Source organism: Glycine max, chromosome 20 (assembly GCF_000004515.6).
Source record: "Glycine max cultivar Williams 82 chromosome 20, Glycine_max_v4.0, whole genome shotgun sequence".
In the NCBI taxonomy this organism is placed as follows: Eukaryota; Viridiplantae; Streptophyta; class Magnoliopsida; order Fabales; family Fabaceae; genus Glycine; species Glycine max.
In genome coordinates this window covers 19,122,193-19,138,768 of record NC_038256.2, presented here as the reverse complement: position 1 = coordinate 19,138,768, position 16,576 = coordinate 19,122,193, and the positions used below count along the sequence as shown (strand labels likewise).

Below are 16,576 nucleotides of genomic sequence, written 5' to 3'. Positions count from 1 at the left end.
ATGGGAGTGGCAGAATGAGAATGATGAACCTCCCATCCATATTCATGATTTGAAACTTGAAACTGAAACGACTACGTTCAGATAAGGAGGCAATGGCAACCTTCTCGGCGTGCACCAAAAACGTTATTCCGCGCCGTAAAGTTCCTACGAAACCTTCTTCTTTTTTTCGCATTTCCTATTAATCTTAACCCTAATCTAACTTCACTTGATAATTCACTCTTTAATTTTACAATTTACAGCACAAACCAGACTCGGATGAAAGCATTTCTGGTAATTTCATTTCTACATTTTATATTCCATCTTAGAGGAATGGCATAATCTAATCACCTCTTTCTTATTTCACTGCTGAATGAAGACGACGACGTTTTCCCCAACAATGCGCCTTCATTACACCCCACCAACAAGGTCTGTCTACACCCTAACTTTTTCTTCAAATGGATTTTTATTTTATGAACATTATTACATATGCAAAATGCAATCACTATCTTTTTTTCTTATGTAATTTTATTTATTTTTAATAGCTAGAATTGCCACTTCCGTGCGGCTGGACATTCTAAAAGGTGCATCAACTAACTGTTTTTGTTGCTATTGAGATTGCTTTGTAGTTAATTATTAAACTAATTATTAATTATTATTATTAATTCTGAGAAGAGTATTACTACAACATAGGAATCAGTAATCAGAATTTATCTGGGAAAGGCAGCAGTTCTTCATTTAAGGCATGTCTTTGTCTTTGGGGTCATGCTAGTTTTTCATATCGTCTGTTTGTTTTGTAGAAATGCAAGTAAATTATGTTGTTATCATTGCTATTTGTTGCAATCAGAAGCTGCTTGAAGATGAGGTTGAAATGCCTGACTTCAACGGGGGAGAGGTGGTTGCCAATTCGACGGATGAAGAAAACAATTCTGCAGATGGGGTACTCATAAAAGTTCACATTGAATATTTTCCTTCTGATCTTTCAGCCATCTATTGAGTAATAAGCATCGATTTGGTTAGTGAAGTGAAATTGGCACCACTTATATTGGTTGGTCCCCTGATTTGGTGTGTGTTAGACTGTTAGGCACCAAATTGATTGAAATTTTCAATGTTAGGACTAAAGTTACTTTTTTGTAATATGAAGGATCATGGTACCAATTTCCTATACTGAATTGATATTTTACTACTCATCTATTTATCCATTTTTCCAACTTACGCATGGCTTTATCCTCTTTCTATTTTTGTTTAGAGTAAATAATCAAATTTAATCCTTGAAATATGTTGCATTTGTCACATTAGTCCCTGAATGATCAAAATTGTGCTTGATGTCCCTAATTGTGCAATGCATTTCTTCTGTCAAACTATTCCCCTCATCAGGCATCTTAGGGACTAATTTGATTGACCGAATGTGCATTCAACTAAATGCATGTTCAAGGACCATGAGTATAATTTCCTTAATTTAGGGACCAATATGATTGACTGTGTATCTTTTGAGGAACTAATTTTACTATTTTATGTTTGTTTACTTATTAAAGGATAACACTGTACTATCAACCAGACAGCTCCAAAAGTACGGTCCAAGATCTGTCAGAAATGAACAAGTTAGAAATAGAAAAAGAATTTCTGAAGCACTGTTACATTCCAAAGAAAGTGCCTCAGCATCCCATGCTACATGCTCCAAAGCAAATACATCTGGTATATGCTCCAAAGAAAATATTTTTTTTTCAGGATTAGAGCATGATTTACTTGCAAATCCTTGGGGAAATTGATATTTGTTTTTTGTGGGATATCTTGTAGAACTTTTAAATCTTTAAGATTTCTTGATTGTCCTATGTCATCCCTAAACTAGGCTACTGGCTTCAGGTTTTTGTCATACCATTCAGCAGTTATTCTGTTTTCCTTGCTACATTTCATGTGGGTAAAATAATGTATGCTATGAAATGAACAAAGGACTGATGAGACAACTGAAGTCTAGCCCACAGGTTGTTACATTATGTAGGTTCTGTGCAACCATAAACATCCATATGGAGAACTAACTGAAATGTTTTTTTTTTTTTTATTTGGGCCATGATTTGTTGCTTTCCTTGCAATAATTTTACTAAATATCAGTTTCGGGTGACCTTACTCCACTTGTTGGGCACACTCTTAGTGTAATAGTAACTGTTCTATCTTCAAAATAAGAATATAATTTTATGCATTCTAATTTTATGTGTTTCTTTAGAAATACCCTGTATGGATTTGGAATCTGATACACTTTTCCTTCCCTTGATAAAGGGAGAGGCACATGGAAATACTGTCTGTTTGAGCCTAATAATTTGCTCAGGCTCTTTTTTGCTATTTACTTAATGTTCTGAAAATGGAGGTTATGGAATACAGGAATAGTGAATACATCACATGTTTCATGATGGAATAGAACACCATTTTTGCAAATATTCTCATATTTTGACAGATAAATGAGATTCTTTTGTATTATCTGGATGCATCTTAATATAGGTGGACTGGACATAATTGTTGTGCCCGAAAGAATATTTTTCTCTTTGCTAGTGTTATAGTATCTAGCTTTAAGTGTACGTCACCAGGATAACAATAACTATTTCAATCTTTTCTATCACTTTGATAACTGTTGCAGGGATTTGGAAAGCTAAGCCAAGATTTTCATTGGCATCAGTGTTACGTAAAAGTGGGGACATTGGTCATTCAATCTCCAATATTGAGAGCTTGCCTGAAATTGTAAAAGCTGTTGATCCTAGAGCTTCTGCAAATTTAGATGGAAATCATCTAGAAGATGATGACAGAATTGAAATAAATTCAGATATTGCGCCTGCTGAAACAGAAGCTTTTCCTCATGGATTTAATCTGGCCCCAATGGCTGATCTTTTTTACAATCTCCAAGATAAGGCTGATCAGGTGGGTGGATAACTACAAATGCTTCCCGTACTCTTTGACCTATCTATTTACTGCTTTCCTGTATGAGATCTTTCTTGCTTCCATATTCCAATATTTTCCACATAATCGTCAAAAAAAGGTAATGTGGTGCAGCTTTTTCAGAAACATAGTAGATCCCATGTTAGGATATAAAGAGAAGGAAGAGTTAGTTAATATAGTTAGACTATTAATGAGTTAGTTAGTTAGTTAGAGGGGTTTATTAGATATAAATAGAGGAAGAAGGATTGGAGAGAGGGGGATCTTATCATTTGTAGATTGAGAGCATTAGCTCTTTGTGAAAGGAGAGATCCTTTGTGAAGGGGAAACCCTTGGAGGAGAGTTTTCTCTCCTATTTTCTGTTCTTTTCTTACTAATTAATAAAATCTTTTATTTTCTTCCTCATTTCAATTCTTGGTTCCTAACAAATTGGTCCGACCTGCTGGATCTTCGAGGGGAAGCCAGTGTTAGAGATGGAGGAAGCACAAATTTGGGCTAAGAAGGTGGAGTTGCCAGCATTCATGGGGGGACAGACCCAATTGGTTGGAATGCCAGGGTTGAAAAATTCTTTGAGGTACAAGAAATTCCTTCGTCCCATAAACTACAATATGCATTCATGAGCATGGAAGGTGCTGGGAAACATTGGTTCTACACATTTGGAGCCAAAACAACCCAGATTCAGATTGGGAGTCATTTTCCACAGCTTTGATCAAAAGATTCGGAGATCGCCATGGTAACCACATCTTTGAAAGATTGAGTATCTTAAAGCAAGAAAAGCCAACTGAGACAGAAACCCACATAAAAAAATAGGAGACTTCCACAAAGTTCTTGAAAGGGAGGACCAACATTTCAAAGCGGAAACACATGTTGCGCAAGATATTGAATGAAGAAGTTGATTCCCATGCCTCTCAACAAGACAAAAATAGCATGGAGGGAAGTGGGTTAGAATTCAGTGAACTAAATGCTAGTTCTTGGGCAAGAAAGGTGGAACTACCTAGCTTTGATAGAAGCATAGAAGGGGGAACTGATTTGAAGGGTAGTAATTTTGAGTGTGACAGTGACCCATTGCAGTTCTTGAAATCAGAAAACAGAAGTAAATAAGGTTCAGTAATCAAGAACCATGCCCTTTGTGGTGGAGAAGAAACCAAAAATGATGAAGCAAAGTTAGCAAGAGAAAAAAAGATTGAAAAGGTTATGGAGGAAGAAGTTGATCCATCAATAAAGAGGGAGATGCACAAGGAAAATGGAGTGACGAATGTAGGCCGCGAAGATGATTTTCTTGATAACCCAATTACAGATTTGATCAAGAAGGAAGTCGAAACTGGTGATGCAACCAAGCCACATTGTTTTCAAGATTCAGATTTCCATAAAAAGATTGTTATGGTAAAACAAAAATCATTCATGAAGGTGGTTGGAACAACAATGGTGCTGGAATCTTGGAATGTCAACTTGTTGGGTGAGCGTTTAGCATTAAAATTTGTTGTGTCTATGGCTGACAGCTTAGCCATGGAGCTAAGGCAGAAGGAATGTACTGAGCCAGTCAAGCTGATTAAAATTATATGGAGTCCACCCTTGTCCCTCCCACCACCAAAGCTCAATTTGCATGCAGGGGTAGTAGGTCGTTCCCAGTTAAGCTACAAGGGGTGCAGTTGTCTTTCAGCAATCAGACAAAACTTTAGGAAGTTTCAGTGTGTGATTCCAGTTTTCAGATTCCAACCTTGAGAGCAAGGTTGATTTTTAGGAGGGGTGTATTGTTAGGATACAAGGAGAATGAAGAGTTAGTTAATATAGTTAGACTACTAATGAGTTAGTTAGTTAAAGGGGTTTATTAGATATAAATAGAGGAAGAAGGATAGGAGAGAGGGGGATCTTATCATTTGTAGATTGAGCATTAGCTCTTTGTGAAAGGAGAAATCCTTTGTGAAGGGGAAACCCTTGGAGGAGAGTTTTCTCTCCTATTTTCTGTTCTTTTCTTACTAGTCAATAAAATCTTTTATTTTCTTCCTCATTTCAATTCTTGGTTCCTAACATCCCACTTGTAGGAGACAGTCATTAACAGTGAAGATTCCCCTGAACCTGTGGATAGTGGATCATCAAGTGACAAAGAGGTATATAACTATATACATTATATGTGTTACTACTTATTTTTACAGGTAAGTGGTCAACACAAGAAAATTACTATCCCTGGAAAGAAAATGCAGACCGTGGCAGAACGATTTGAAGAAGCTTTAGGGACATCCTCTGTTATGACTGAAGGTACACATGTTGGAGCACTTAATTCACTCGAAATCTACTTATTTTTATAGGTAAGTGGTCAACACAAGAAAATTACTTACCCTGGAAAGAAAATGCAGACCATGGCAGAACGATTTGAAGAAGCTTTAGGGACATCCTCTGTTATCACTGAAGGGACACATGTTGGAGCACTTAATTCATTGAGGTATAAAATAGTAGTAACTTCCTGTATTCTTATGCAATTTAAAAATATAATTCAGTGCCTGGTTATCTTGCCAAATTGTGCAGACCTGGAATATTTGGAAAACTACAGCAGATGATGCTGAAAGAAAAAGAAACAGACATGGACTTCTGGAAAAAGTTACAAGCCGAAGCTAGGCCAGATAGTAAAACTTTTGCTTTTACTTTCTCTGCAGTTTCCATTCTTATCTAAGTAAAAAACCATTTAAGACTTCTTTCATTTCTGAAACAATCATTTGGTAGTTTATCATTTTTTCTTTTTTTGGGGCAGAGGGGTGTGTGCATAAAACAGAACATGAACCTAATTTTAGTATTTTACACACACGTGCGCAGTGGTATGTGACTTTTTACATATAATGTAAAAATCATTTCAAGATACCGCGATGGAAAGCTGACTGTTTGCCATTGCTCCTTTAGCAAGTCCACAGAGGTGAGGTCAAGTTTTAAAAATCAACTTATTTTAACTTAAATTCAATCATCACAGGTTGTTTACACTATACTCAAGATAAGGTTTGAATGTTCTGAAATGCATGACCAATCTGAACAATAAATAAAAGCTTATTAATAGATGTTTTGCATTTAAAAAACTTCATTTTTCTTTAAATGCTTGTTGGTGTTTATATTATTTAATTTGAGTAATTAAAATTGGCAATTTTTAAAAACTTTAAGTGGATAAATGCCTGAATGAATATCTGATTGTCAATTTATTTTATTTCTTTAAGGTATTAGGAAAAGAAATGGGAATGACTGCCTTACTAATTTCTGGCTTTTATGAATAGTTTGTATGGTGAGAAAACACCCAACATGTCGATTGCATGGACACGAATCCTATTGGGATAAAGCTTTTATTGCCGTATACTATGGTTACATATAAGAACATGTTACTTGTAGAGGTGGACAATCTTGATGCTCTCTTAGAAAAGCTAGGATTAGCTGTTATTCCATTTGATTTATACTGCATCATTTCTACATATAGTGTGACATTATGACTTTGCTTGAAATCGAACAACCACATGCATTTAAGACGTACCCAATATCATCTGAAAATTGATAGAAGTTGATAGGTTGTTTTTGCAGAATTTTCTGTTACAAGATAACTCCAAAGGAATGGGTTGTGGTGGCCGCAAAAGCAGTCAAAGCACCATTATCTTTAGTCCAAGGGTTTGCAACAATGTTGACCTTGAAGTTGGGAACTTGATCCAAATTCACCCTCCATGGTAAGCAGGGCCGTGCAAGATGTAAGCTAAATTAGGCATTAGCCTAAGGCCCAAAAAAAGAAATTTTTTTAGGCCCCTAAAATTTTTTTATTGTTAACTATTAACAAATTTTAACGGATCAAAATAAAATAATTTAGAATCTCTTTCTTCCCTAAAAATTAGTCAATCAATATCATCTTTTTAAAATTAACCAATATCACAATTAATGTCATTTAAAGTATTTTATTTATCCCAAAAAAGTAAATTCCTATTAATTTTCCTTTAACATCACAACTGATCAAAATAAAATAATTTAAAATCTCTCTCTTTCCTAAAAATTAGTCAATCAATATCATCTTTTTAAAAATTAATCAATATCACAATTAATGTCATTTAAAGTATTTTATTTATCCTAAAAAAGGAAATCCCTATTTTTTATAAGACTCCTTTTTATATTATCCCAAAAAAGCAAAATTTGTGCTAGAGGCACTCTGCATTTGCGCTCTTATTTCGTTCTGTTACGTTTTTTTATTTTCTGATTGATAAAAAAAAAGTCGGTTGACATACGATTCTAACCTTGCATGAAAATTCTTGTTTAAATACATAAAAATTATACATGTAGTCATCCAGTTGATAAGAATTTCTCTATCATGCCTATATAGATAACAAATATCTTTTTCGTTCATTCAAGTGCTTCTCATATTAGTTAACAAGATAAATGAATTATGCCCACATCATATTGTCTCACGGAGGATTTAATAGGAACAAATATTGATAGCTATATGGCTAGATAATTATTCAAACCTAAGGACATATAAGAAACTTCTTGAGTTGTTTATATTATATTATTTGGTCTATATCCTTTTTGAGAGAGAATTGAGTTAGAATTATATATATATATATATGTATATATATATATATATATATGTGTGTGTATGTAATAGAGTTGGATAATTATATGTATTTTCTTAAGAAAATAAAAAATTAATTATATTTTTATTTCTTAAAAATAATGATTTTTTAGGGCCCCTAAGAGGTCTTATTTAACCAATATTACAATATGTAAATTTTGCAGATAAAAAAATTAGAAGATTAATATAAAAATTGATATTTTATATAATATATTAAGTTTCTTTAAAATTTTTGTAAAAAAAATACCCCTTTTATTATTTTCGCCTTAGCCCCAAAATATCTGTATATGGCCCTGATGGTAAGATTGTAAAAAGTCTACATTTTTTTTGGGCTAGTTTGTTTATTTTACTTTTTAAAATAAGTGTTTTTAATTAAAATAAGCAGTTTAATGTTTTTTATGATGTGTTTGCCTAAATTCTTTTTACTTAAAATAAGCAATTTTCTGTTTTTTTTTTTTAAAAAGTATATCCCATCTGTTTCTTAGAAAAACACTTGTATAAAAAACTTTTTTTTTAAGTTTAAACAAACTGCCCTATATTGAATTGAATTGAAATGTGCTAAATTTTGACCTGCCATGAACTGCAAGTGCTGTTTCTTGATCTCTTTTGGTTTTGGTTTTGGTTCTTGGACAGGAAGGAGGCTCAAGTGGGAAATGATAATATTATCGTGTGCACTTATTTCTCTGAAATTTTATTCCAGTTTGATTCACTGTGATCAAAAAGCTCACTATCAACAGGTAGCATGTTCATAAGTTCATTTTAATTTCTTATAAAGCAAGGATAATTATGCAAACCACAGTTTGCAGTGGATAGAATATCAAACAAATATGGTGCTGTTCGGCTTTAGGAACTAGGAAAGGGACAGCTCTTCTTTCTTCTGGCTCATGAGTCAAGAAGGGACCTTTGAGTTTGAGTTACGGTACTACTAGAGTTGAAGTTCATGGTAGAGAAAAATTAGAAGAGAATTAAGGGAGAATCAGAAAGAATGCCTAATGTTATTCATATCTGATATCTGATATCTGATATTGATATTGATACAGTTAGAAGGTAATTTTTTTTTTTTGGAAGGCACAATTAGAAGGTATTCATAGACGTCTAATGCTAACTTTATTCCGTTACAGTTGCAGTGGACTAACTAACGTCTAACTTCAATGAACTTAGCCACTCAATACCAAACTCACCGCAACACCGCACCCTTTCCATGATAGTGATGATACCCACTGACTATATAGGTTGCAAATTGCAATCTGTGTGGGTTAAGTGCATTTTTTTTTTATCTTCGTCAATTTAAATCATGGGTTAAAAGACTTGTTAACAAACATACGTGTGGGTAATTTTTTTTTAAATACACGTAATTTCATGGACATGTTTATTTCACTGCCTAACTCGATCTGGGCATTTGGTTCCTATACCCATTTTATAGTCATGAATTATATTTTATAAAAATAAATTATACTCACCTCCAGCCAAGAAAATGATTACGATATTTTTATTCTTTTAATTAAGGTTTAAATATATTTTGGCCTATGTAATTTAGCTTTTTTTCATTTTCATTTTTGTAATTTATTTTTTCATTTTGTTGTTTTATTTTTTATCCTGCTTTAGATAATATTTTTTATTGTTCGAAATATTTTTTTTACCTTTAAAAACGCTATTTAAAGTACTTTAAAGATACAAAAAAATAAACATATTTTTAATGACTGAAATGATTTTTGTTAGGGATGAAAATGAAAAAACGTTAAATTACTTTGATAAAAAAATGTATTAAGCCTTTGATTAATTCACTATCTATACATACTCCTTTTCTTTTCTCTTCTGACTTGACTTTATTCTATTTAATATTAAAAAATTATCAATAAATTAGAAATTTTAGTGTTAATAAAATATAAAAAATGTATGAGTTAAAATACTAATTTACGAACAGGTTTTTTTGACAACTTTTTTTCAAGCCTAAAATCTAACAATATTTACACCTGTTTTAGTATTAACAAATATATGAAAATTAATTGGTAAAACAAAGGCCTAGTCACGTGAAGCAGTCGGTAACTGTAAGCTGGTTTATGAGTCATGGGAATCTCCAGCTAGGTAGATGGGTGATGAACACATCATACTTACATAGTTTCACGTTGTTTCATCGAAGTGGCGCCACGAATCACTTTCAACACTTTTCAATGCAACGCCGCCTTCAAAATAAAAGAGCTACATTTTATTTACAGCAGCTACATTTTATTTATAATAAATTGTTACAATTTTTTTATTAGATCTTTCCATCTTATTTTATAATTTTTTCCTTTCTTTCCTGTTTCTCTTTCATTTAATTTTTTTTAAAAGTAATATACACATAATTTTCCAGAATGAAATATTATATTAATCTATATTTTTGTACTATGAACATTATTTTTATAACATATGCAACATATTTTACAATGTTTCAAGTTCTTCGTGACTATTTTCGTATTCGTTTTGTTATTTTTTAAACTTAATTACATACTTGGCCTCTGTATTTTAGTTTATAAGTAAATTCAGTCTCTTTAATGTTTTTTGCCATTAATTTTCATATTTTTGCAATTACTTAAACTAAGTCTCTCATGCAAAATTCCCTTCAATAATTGTCAAAAAATTAATAGAAGTGTAATATATATATAGAGATTTAACTGAAATTCTATTAATTTCATAAAATGTAATTATTTTTTGTCAATTATTGAATGAAAAATTTTCAATTACACTTATATTGAATATTAATAGAGATTTAATTGATTTTGTGTAAGAAATAGAAATATAATTGCACTTCTATTAATAGAAGTGTAATAATTATTTTTAAAATTTGTTGATTTTTATAATAGTTATTTTAAAATTCATATTCATCATAATTTTTAATTGATTAATAATGTAAAAAATAAAATTAAAAATTAAAAATATGTTGTTAATATGTATAAATTCGTAAAAAAAATATATAAAGCATTTACATTAAAATAAAATAAAAACATGGCTTTTTAAAATATATTGTACATTTTTTTATTTATATATTTTATAAATTTTTTCTTTCATTAATCATTATAGATGACGTCTTACTTACATTTCTGTTAATTACTATATGGAATTTTAAGATGAAGAAATTACTTGAACAATTAAATAACTAAATAAATAAAGTATGATTTAAAGTTTAAAAAAACTAAAGTTTCAAATACTAAATTATGAAGATTAAAACCCATATTTTATTATTAATTTAGTTATTCGTCCAATTTTTATAGTATAAATAATTTTCTTAAAGAAAAATGGATCTGAAAATAAAACCGAAAGAAAATTCTTTGGTCCTTTTTTCCCCTAAACAACGATAGTATGAATGCATGAGTAGAAGTGTAGAACTAGAAAATTTTCCTTGGTGATAACAATTTTATGCATTCTCTTCTGGTTTTCACTTGTTGGTTTATGAGATATGGCACCTGCAGGTATATTGAGCAAGTTGTGGAGCTTTATTTCTTTCCTTCCATTCTTCTTCTTGCTCTTTATCCTTGGCATCATAAAAGGTTCATTTTCCTTTTCTTCTTTCTTTGTGTATCCTTCTTTTATTCTTAGTTAGACCAAGCCACATGAAAAATATATAATAATGAATCATATTCAGACTTAACAGAATCTGTCTGTTAACATATAATTTGATAAATAAAGTTACTTGGTTACATTCATGACAAGGTGGTGGTTTCTTTCTGGCAGGTGCACTGATAGGTCCAATTGCATTTTCCATTATTGTCATTGGAAATTCTGCTGTTTTCATTGGACTTTGGAGTGCACATTTTGTTTGGACATACTACTGTGTGGCAAGGTTGTATTTTCTTTCCAAATTGCAACATTTATGTTCTTCTATTGATCTTTCTCTTCAATTTCTTTTCACCCTTTTGAAAACTTTGGCCTTTGACAATAGAACAAATAGGTTCGGACTGGTTTTCAAGCTTGTGGTGCTCATGTGTTTGCCAATTCCTCTGTTACTTTGGCCAATAGTGGGTATTGTTGGAAGCCTTTTAGGTGGAATTGGATATGGGTTTTTTGCTCCTCTTCTTGCAACTTTTCAGGCTGTAGGGAAGGGAGAGAATGTTAACCAGAAATTTCACCACTGCTTCATTGTAAGTGTGAATTTCTGCTTATGTAATGTATCTTTCTATTCCCCTTTTGGTCATCTGACTTTGCTTGTGGAAGTATCTTTCAATTCTAATCCTTTTCATGATCGAGGTAGTGATTGTATAAAACCTTCTGCTAAGAGAATTATTGGTATATCTTACTTCAGTAAATGTAATTATTGGGATATTTTATGTGCATATATGAGGCATATAAATAAGTTCTCTAACCTTCTTGAGCTAATTTTTTTCATCAGACTCTCTCATTGACTTAAACTCATGGTCAGTTCAGTTTTTCTCTTAATTTTAGTGAACAGAATTAAATTCAAAATACACGCTCAAAGTTGTTTAGTTTGAGAAATGGTTTTCTATACTCTATTTTTATGAATGATTATAAAAATGTTACTTTATTTTCACTTTGTTTAATTTATTATTTTCATCATTTTCTCTAAAACAATGAAAATAAGATGACATTTTTTATAATTATTTGTGAAACATGAATAAAGTTAAAACCAAAATTGATTTTTTAGATCAAACAGGCTGTAAAATTTTCACCTCCACGGACAATTTTAAGAGAACACCAACTCATTCATATGTTATTTTATTTTTTTATATTAGTTAATATTTGTTTTGGAAGAAGCATTGAAAATTGTCACCCTGTATTTTTCTTCAGTTTCAAAAACAATTATTCTATGTAGTTTCTTAAGAGCTTCTGGACTTGAGCAGAATGCAGGAAGCTTTAATGCCCACTTAACTCTGATATCAGGATGGTTGTCGGTCAACAATTGAAAGAAGCTACACAGTGGTTCAAGATGTCACAGACTTCTGCTTTCACTCCTATTTTTCATACATGGATGAACTAAGAGAAAACTTACCCCATCATGAAAAGCCGTTAGATATCCAGTAAGTTATCTCCTCCAATTATATGTTTGATATGAAACAAGAGGCTTGTTGAGAAAAAATTTAGACAAATTCAATTGTTTTCTTGCTAGACTGTCATTATTGCCATGTTGCTTGTTGGTGATCATGGTTGGCGTGCCATTGGATATGGCTTTAATCACATGTATTGCTATATGGAAGAGTCCATACATGCTGTTCATAGGGTGGAAAAGGCTATTAGAAGATTTGATTGGAAGAAAGGGACCATTCTTAGAAACTGAATGTGTCCCATTTGCTGGCCTTGCCATCATTCTCTGGCCTTTGGCTGTTGTAGTGGCTGTATTAGCAGCAACCATTTTCAGCCTTTTTCTTGCCCTATATAGTGGAGTAGTTGTCCATCAGGTCAGTACTCAGAAGGAGCATGATGTTCTAATTTCTCTAACCATTTATGCAAGTTTGAAGAGATTTCATTGAGTGAAGATTTTGTTTACTTTTAGGAAGACTCAGTGAAGATGGGGTTTGCCTACATTGTGTCTGTGGTTTCACTTTTTGATGAATATGTAAATGATTTACTCTACTTGAGAGAGGGATCCTGCTTTCCCAGGTGCCATCAATTTTTCTTTAAATTAGTGACATAGCTCTTGTTGAAGTGCATTGGACAGCAATCAGTGATCACTGATTCTGATGAGTTCTTGTGACAGTCAGGCCGATATACCGTAGAAACAAGAGTCATGCTATTGAGAGGAAAAACCTTGGAGGAGGTGATAATGATTTGAGAAATTGGAGGGATGGTTCACAAAATTCGAAACATGCCATACAACAATCCAGAAGTCTGAAATGGAGAATTCAGCAATATAGACCTGTGCAGGTGATTTATGATAACATAACACAAACATAAAAAAGCTGTTTCCATGAATTTTTCAAACTTGAAAACAATTTTTTCTTTTGCAGGTATGGGACTGGCTGTTCAAGTCATGTGAGGTGAATGGAAGGATACTCCTCCGCGATGGTCTGGTAAGTGTTGGGGAAGTTGAGGAATGCATTTTGAAAGGCAATTGCAAAAAGTTAAGCATCAAATTACCGGCTTGGTCTTTGCTGCAATGTCTTCTAACTTCTGCAAAATCCAATTCAGATGGATTGGTGATCTGTAATGCTCTTATTCACACCTCCATTACAATACAAAATATAAACATATTCATGCTTCCACATATGCTTTTGCAGCCGATGACGTAGTGTTGACGAGGATGAATGGACCAAAGGATGGAGTGTTTGAGTGGTTTATTGGACCTCTACTGATTATAAAAGAGCAGCTAAAGAACCTTGAGTTGGAGGAAACTGAAGAGACTTGCCTGAAAGAACTAGTCATGAAATGCAAAAATGAATTGCCAGAGGAGTGGGATAGCACTGGATTCCCATCTGATGATACTGTCAGGAGAGCGCAATTGCAAGCCATAATTAGAAGGTACATTAATTTTGTAGAAAATGTTAGTGTACCTTTACTACCTTACTTAAAAAGTATTTTTTTTTTCATTTTGTATTCTAATCTTTTTCAACAATACAACATATGTGAATGTGGTTGCTCAAATTGGCTGTGTGAGAGCAATTCTTGTGAGTACAGTAACTATATTATAGACACAACCAATCAAAAGCTCTAAATAATGTTAAAATAACTTCACCTCCGGTTTGAACAGACTTTATCATTACTTTAATGCATCCTAAGCTTTTGCTTGCTTGTGTCTACAGGCACTCTCTTAAGCATTACTCTATGTATGAACCCTTCTCTATAAATGGATTAACAAAAGGGAAGGAAAATGGGCAAGACTCATCCTTCAAATTTTAGGTAGTTTCATAATCAACTAGTTCATTGTGGAAAGCATCAGTATGAACAACTGATGTTGTTACCATCGTGAATCAAGATAATCATAATAGCAAGGGGAAAATGCACTTATTTCTTTTAGTGTCTACTTAAATGATACTGACTCTAACGCCTTCTATTTCTAATAGACCAGGCCATGAACTAGATCAGAATTATTCTCAACGAGTCCATAAGATGTGATCCCATTTTTTTCATTAGGTCCGGGTAGAGACCAAAGGTCTTGAGTAACCGATCCGGCAAAACGACTTAAAAGTTTTTCAAAAATCACTCACCTTTCCTGAGATGACATCAAAGATACCCCTTTAAATTTCTGGTATACCTCTCCATCTACATCACTCAAATACCTACCCATCTCCCCACAATCACAAAAAACTCACAGTGACAAGAGAAATGAGTGCAATTTTATCTAATATAAACTTAAGTCCTTTGTCAAATTGTATATGCAACATATCCTTGAACTCTTGTGGTATATCAGTTTATGGCACACCTTGTGCTTTAAACTTGTTTTTAATAAAATTGACATTTTTCCTTTTAAAAAAAATGTCCTTTGTCAATGTGATATGGAAAGGTAACTTTGCATTTCATTTCTTTCAGGCTGCAGGGGATTGTTGCTTCCATGTCCCGAATGCCAACTTTTCGAAGAAGATTCAGGAATTTAATCAAGGTTTTGTACATAGAAGCATTGCAGGCTGGTGCTTCAGCTAGCCATATTGGAGGCACTCTAATTCCCAAGCACAGGGAGAAGGGCTCAATTCAAAGCAAAGACAATGTTGATGAACTTGATGAACCCAGCAATGAATGTTGAACACATCACATATATATGAAGATGGATATATAAGTATGTCACACTTAAAGGCCAAAGCTTCTTGTAAATTGAGAAGGATTCATAATCTTTCTTCTTTTTTGTTAATTTACTTTCCTTTTTAAGCCGTTTATCTATATTCTCTTCATAAAGAAAGAAGTGCACAAATCATCGAAAGGCAAAGCTACATGCCATTCCTTGTTTAATATATATACATGTATGTACAAGAAATAAATTAAAAAAAAATCAACAAAATATCTGCTACTGTTCTTGATACATCTCCTCCTTTCTCTTCGTACATATTTAATGTTGTAGAAGCAAATAATACAAGAAGGGGGCTTGAATTGTGTTTTTAGAAATTTTTCGTTAACCAAGAATATAGATTAAAGATTTTCTAAAGAAAGCTTTATCTGATGATGGTTTTCTTATCAAATTAAAAATAAATGTCAACACTTTGTCAGTTAAAAACAAAAAAATGCAGTAAAGAATAACACATAAGGATTTATACCGATTCGTCTCTATCATCGAGATTATGTCTAGTTATTGGTAATTCCTATAAAGTTTTCACTATCTTATCAAAAGTTATAAGTATTCTTCATTGTCACTTTTGCTCTTAAAAAGATAAGCCCTATCCCATGTTTGATTTTAACCTAGTATTCTTTATCCTATCAAGTCACTGTTGACTCTAAACAAATTAACAAGATTTGTTGGAAGTTTGCACAATGACTAATATGTGATCATCTTGTAGACGAATATATCACTTAGCACTTTAGCCTTTTCTCTCAAGGTTTATAAAGTGTTTTGAGAGCTTAGTATCTATACAGAGATTTACAGAAAGCCTTATAAGAAAGAATGGAAGAATATGTTCGCGTAAGTTCTTCGTATCTTGTATCTTCAAAGTTTCTTCTATTTACAACCTTCATTTTTAAATATACATTGTCTCTTAATGAATGGATTTTTCACTTTGTTCCTTCGTCTAAAATCTTGAGACAGTTGGAGCATTTAATGCTTGCGTTAAATGCGCGTCCCTTCTTCATGCAGAGTTCATGCTGATAGGTTGGTGTGTCTTATACTTCAGTAGGAAAGTCACTTCTTCCATTAGAGCAGGTCTGCAGTAGCAGAGCATGCCTTTTGATGAAGATGAACACTTTCAGATTGTGGACTTCATTTATTCTTCATAAGATTCGACAGATCCTAGGAAAAAAATTTTCTGCAACAAAAAATCTCACACAGTATTAAATGAAGGTCTTAAATGCACTACTTAATACTATGTTAGATAATTTTATATGGATGTATCATTTGAAAACTCAGACGCAAAAATACAGACCATGATCTGATAGCACATCAGACACAACTTTTATCACTTGTATTTATTTGTATCTAATTGAAAAAGTTGTGATGACAAATTAAGTATCTTGTTTTGATTTGTA

The 16,576-nt window shown here is 32.6% G+C and overlaps 2 protein-coding genes across 7 annotated transcripts; both read left to right on the top strand.

The window, feature by feature from the left end:
• Positions 1–360: 360 nt before the first annotated feature.
• Positions 361–8,579, top strand: LOC100777093 (uncharacterized). The gene is made up of 11 exons (XM_041013638.1): positions 361–405; positions 522–560; positions 652–719; positions 824–916; positions 1,512–1,671; positions 2,606–2,883; positions 4,941–5,154; positions 5,253–5,338; positions 5,422–5,803; positions 6,451–6,590; positions 8,114–8,579. Exons 4-8 carry the CDS (start codon positions 848–850, stop codon positions 5,270–5,272), a joined length of 741 nt encoding a protein of 246 aa, XP_040869572.1. The 5' UTR covers positions 361–405; positions 522–560; positions 652–719; positions 824–847; the 3' UTR covers positions 5,273–5,338; positions 5,422–5,803; positions 6,451–6,590; positions 8,114–8,579.
• A 2,183-nt stretch (positions 8,580–10,762) lies between these two features.
• On the top strand, positions 10,763–15,254 carry LOC100803840 (uncharacterized membrane protein At3g27390). 6 transcript variants are annotated; one of them, XM_003556721.5, is made up of 10 exons: positions 10,763–11,007; positions 11,192–11,300; positions 11,400–11,598; positions 12,356–12,492; positions 12,582–12,870; positions 12,966–13,072; positions 13,174–13,336; positions 13,420–13,615; positions 13,690–13,930; positions 14,939–15,254. In XM_003556721.5, the coding sequence occupies exons 1-10, from the start codon at positions 10,917–10,919 to the stop codon at positions 15,147–15,149; spliced, it is 1,743 nt and encodes a 580-aa protein (XP_003556769.1). In that variant the 5' UTR covers positions 10,763–10,916; the 3' UTR covers positions 15,150–15,254. The 6 variants fall into 6 exon arrangements, with proteins under 6 accessions (XP_003556769.1, XP_040869570.1, XP_006605592.1 ...); XM_041013635.1 differs by having other exon boundaries at positions 10,766–10,929; XM_041013636.1 differs by lacking the exon at positions 11,400–11,598.
• The last annotated feature ends 1,322 nt before the right edge of the window (positions 15,255–16,576 follow it).

Bases quoted from the DNA above. Each gene is read 5' to 3' on its own strand.
- LOC100803840 (XM_006605529.4), top strand. From the start codon at position 10,917: ATGGCACCTGCAGGTATATTGAGCAAGTTGTGGAGCTTTATTTCTTTC. The intron at 11,008-11,191 runs GTTCATTTTCCT...TCTTTCTGGCAG, and splicing joins TATCCTTGGCATCATAAAAG to GTGCACTGATAGGTCCAATT. The intron at 13,931-14,938 runs GTACATTAATTT...CATTTCTTTCAG, and splicing joins TTGCAAGCCATAATTAGAAG to GCTGCAGGGGATTGTTGCTT.
- LOC100777093 (XM_041013638.1), top strand. From the start codon at position 848: ATGCCTGACTTCAACGGGGGAGAGGTGGTTGCCAATTCGACGGATGAA. The intron at 2,884-4,940 runs GTGGGTGGATAA...TCCCACTTGTAG, and splicing joins TCCAAGATAAGGCTGATCAG to GAGACAGTCATTAACAGTGA. The intron at 5,155-5,252 runs GTACACATGTTG...AAGAAAATGCAG, and splicing joins ATCCTCTGTTATGACTGAAG to ACCATGGCAGAACGATTTGA.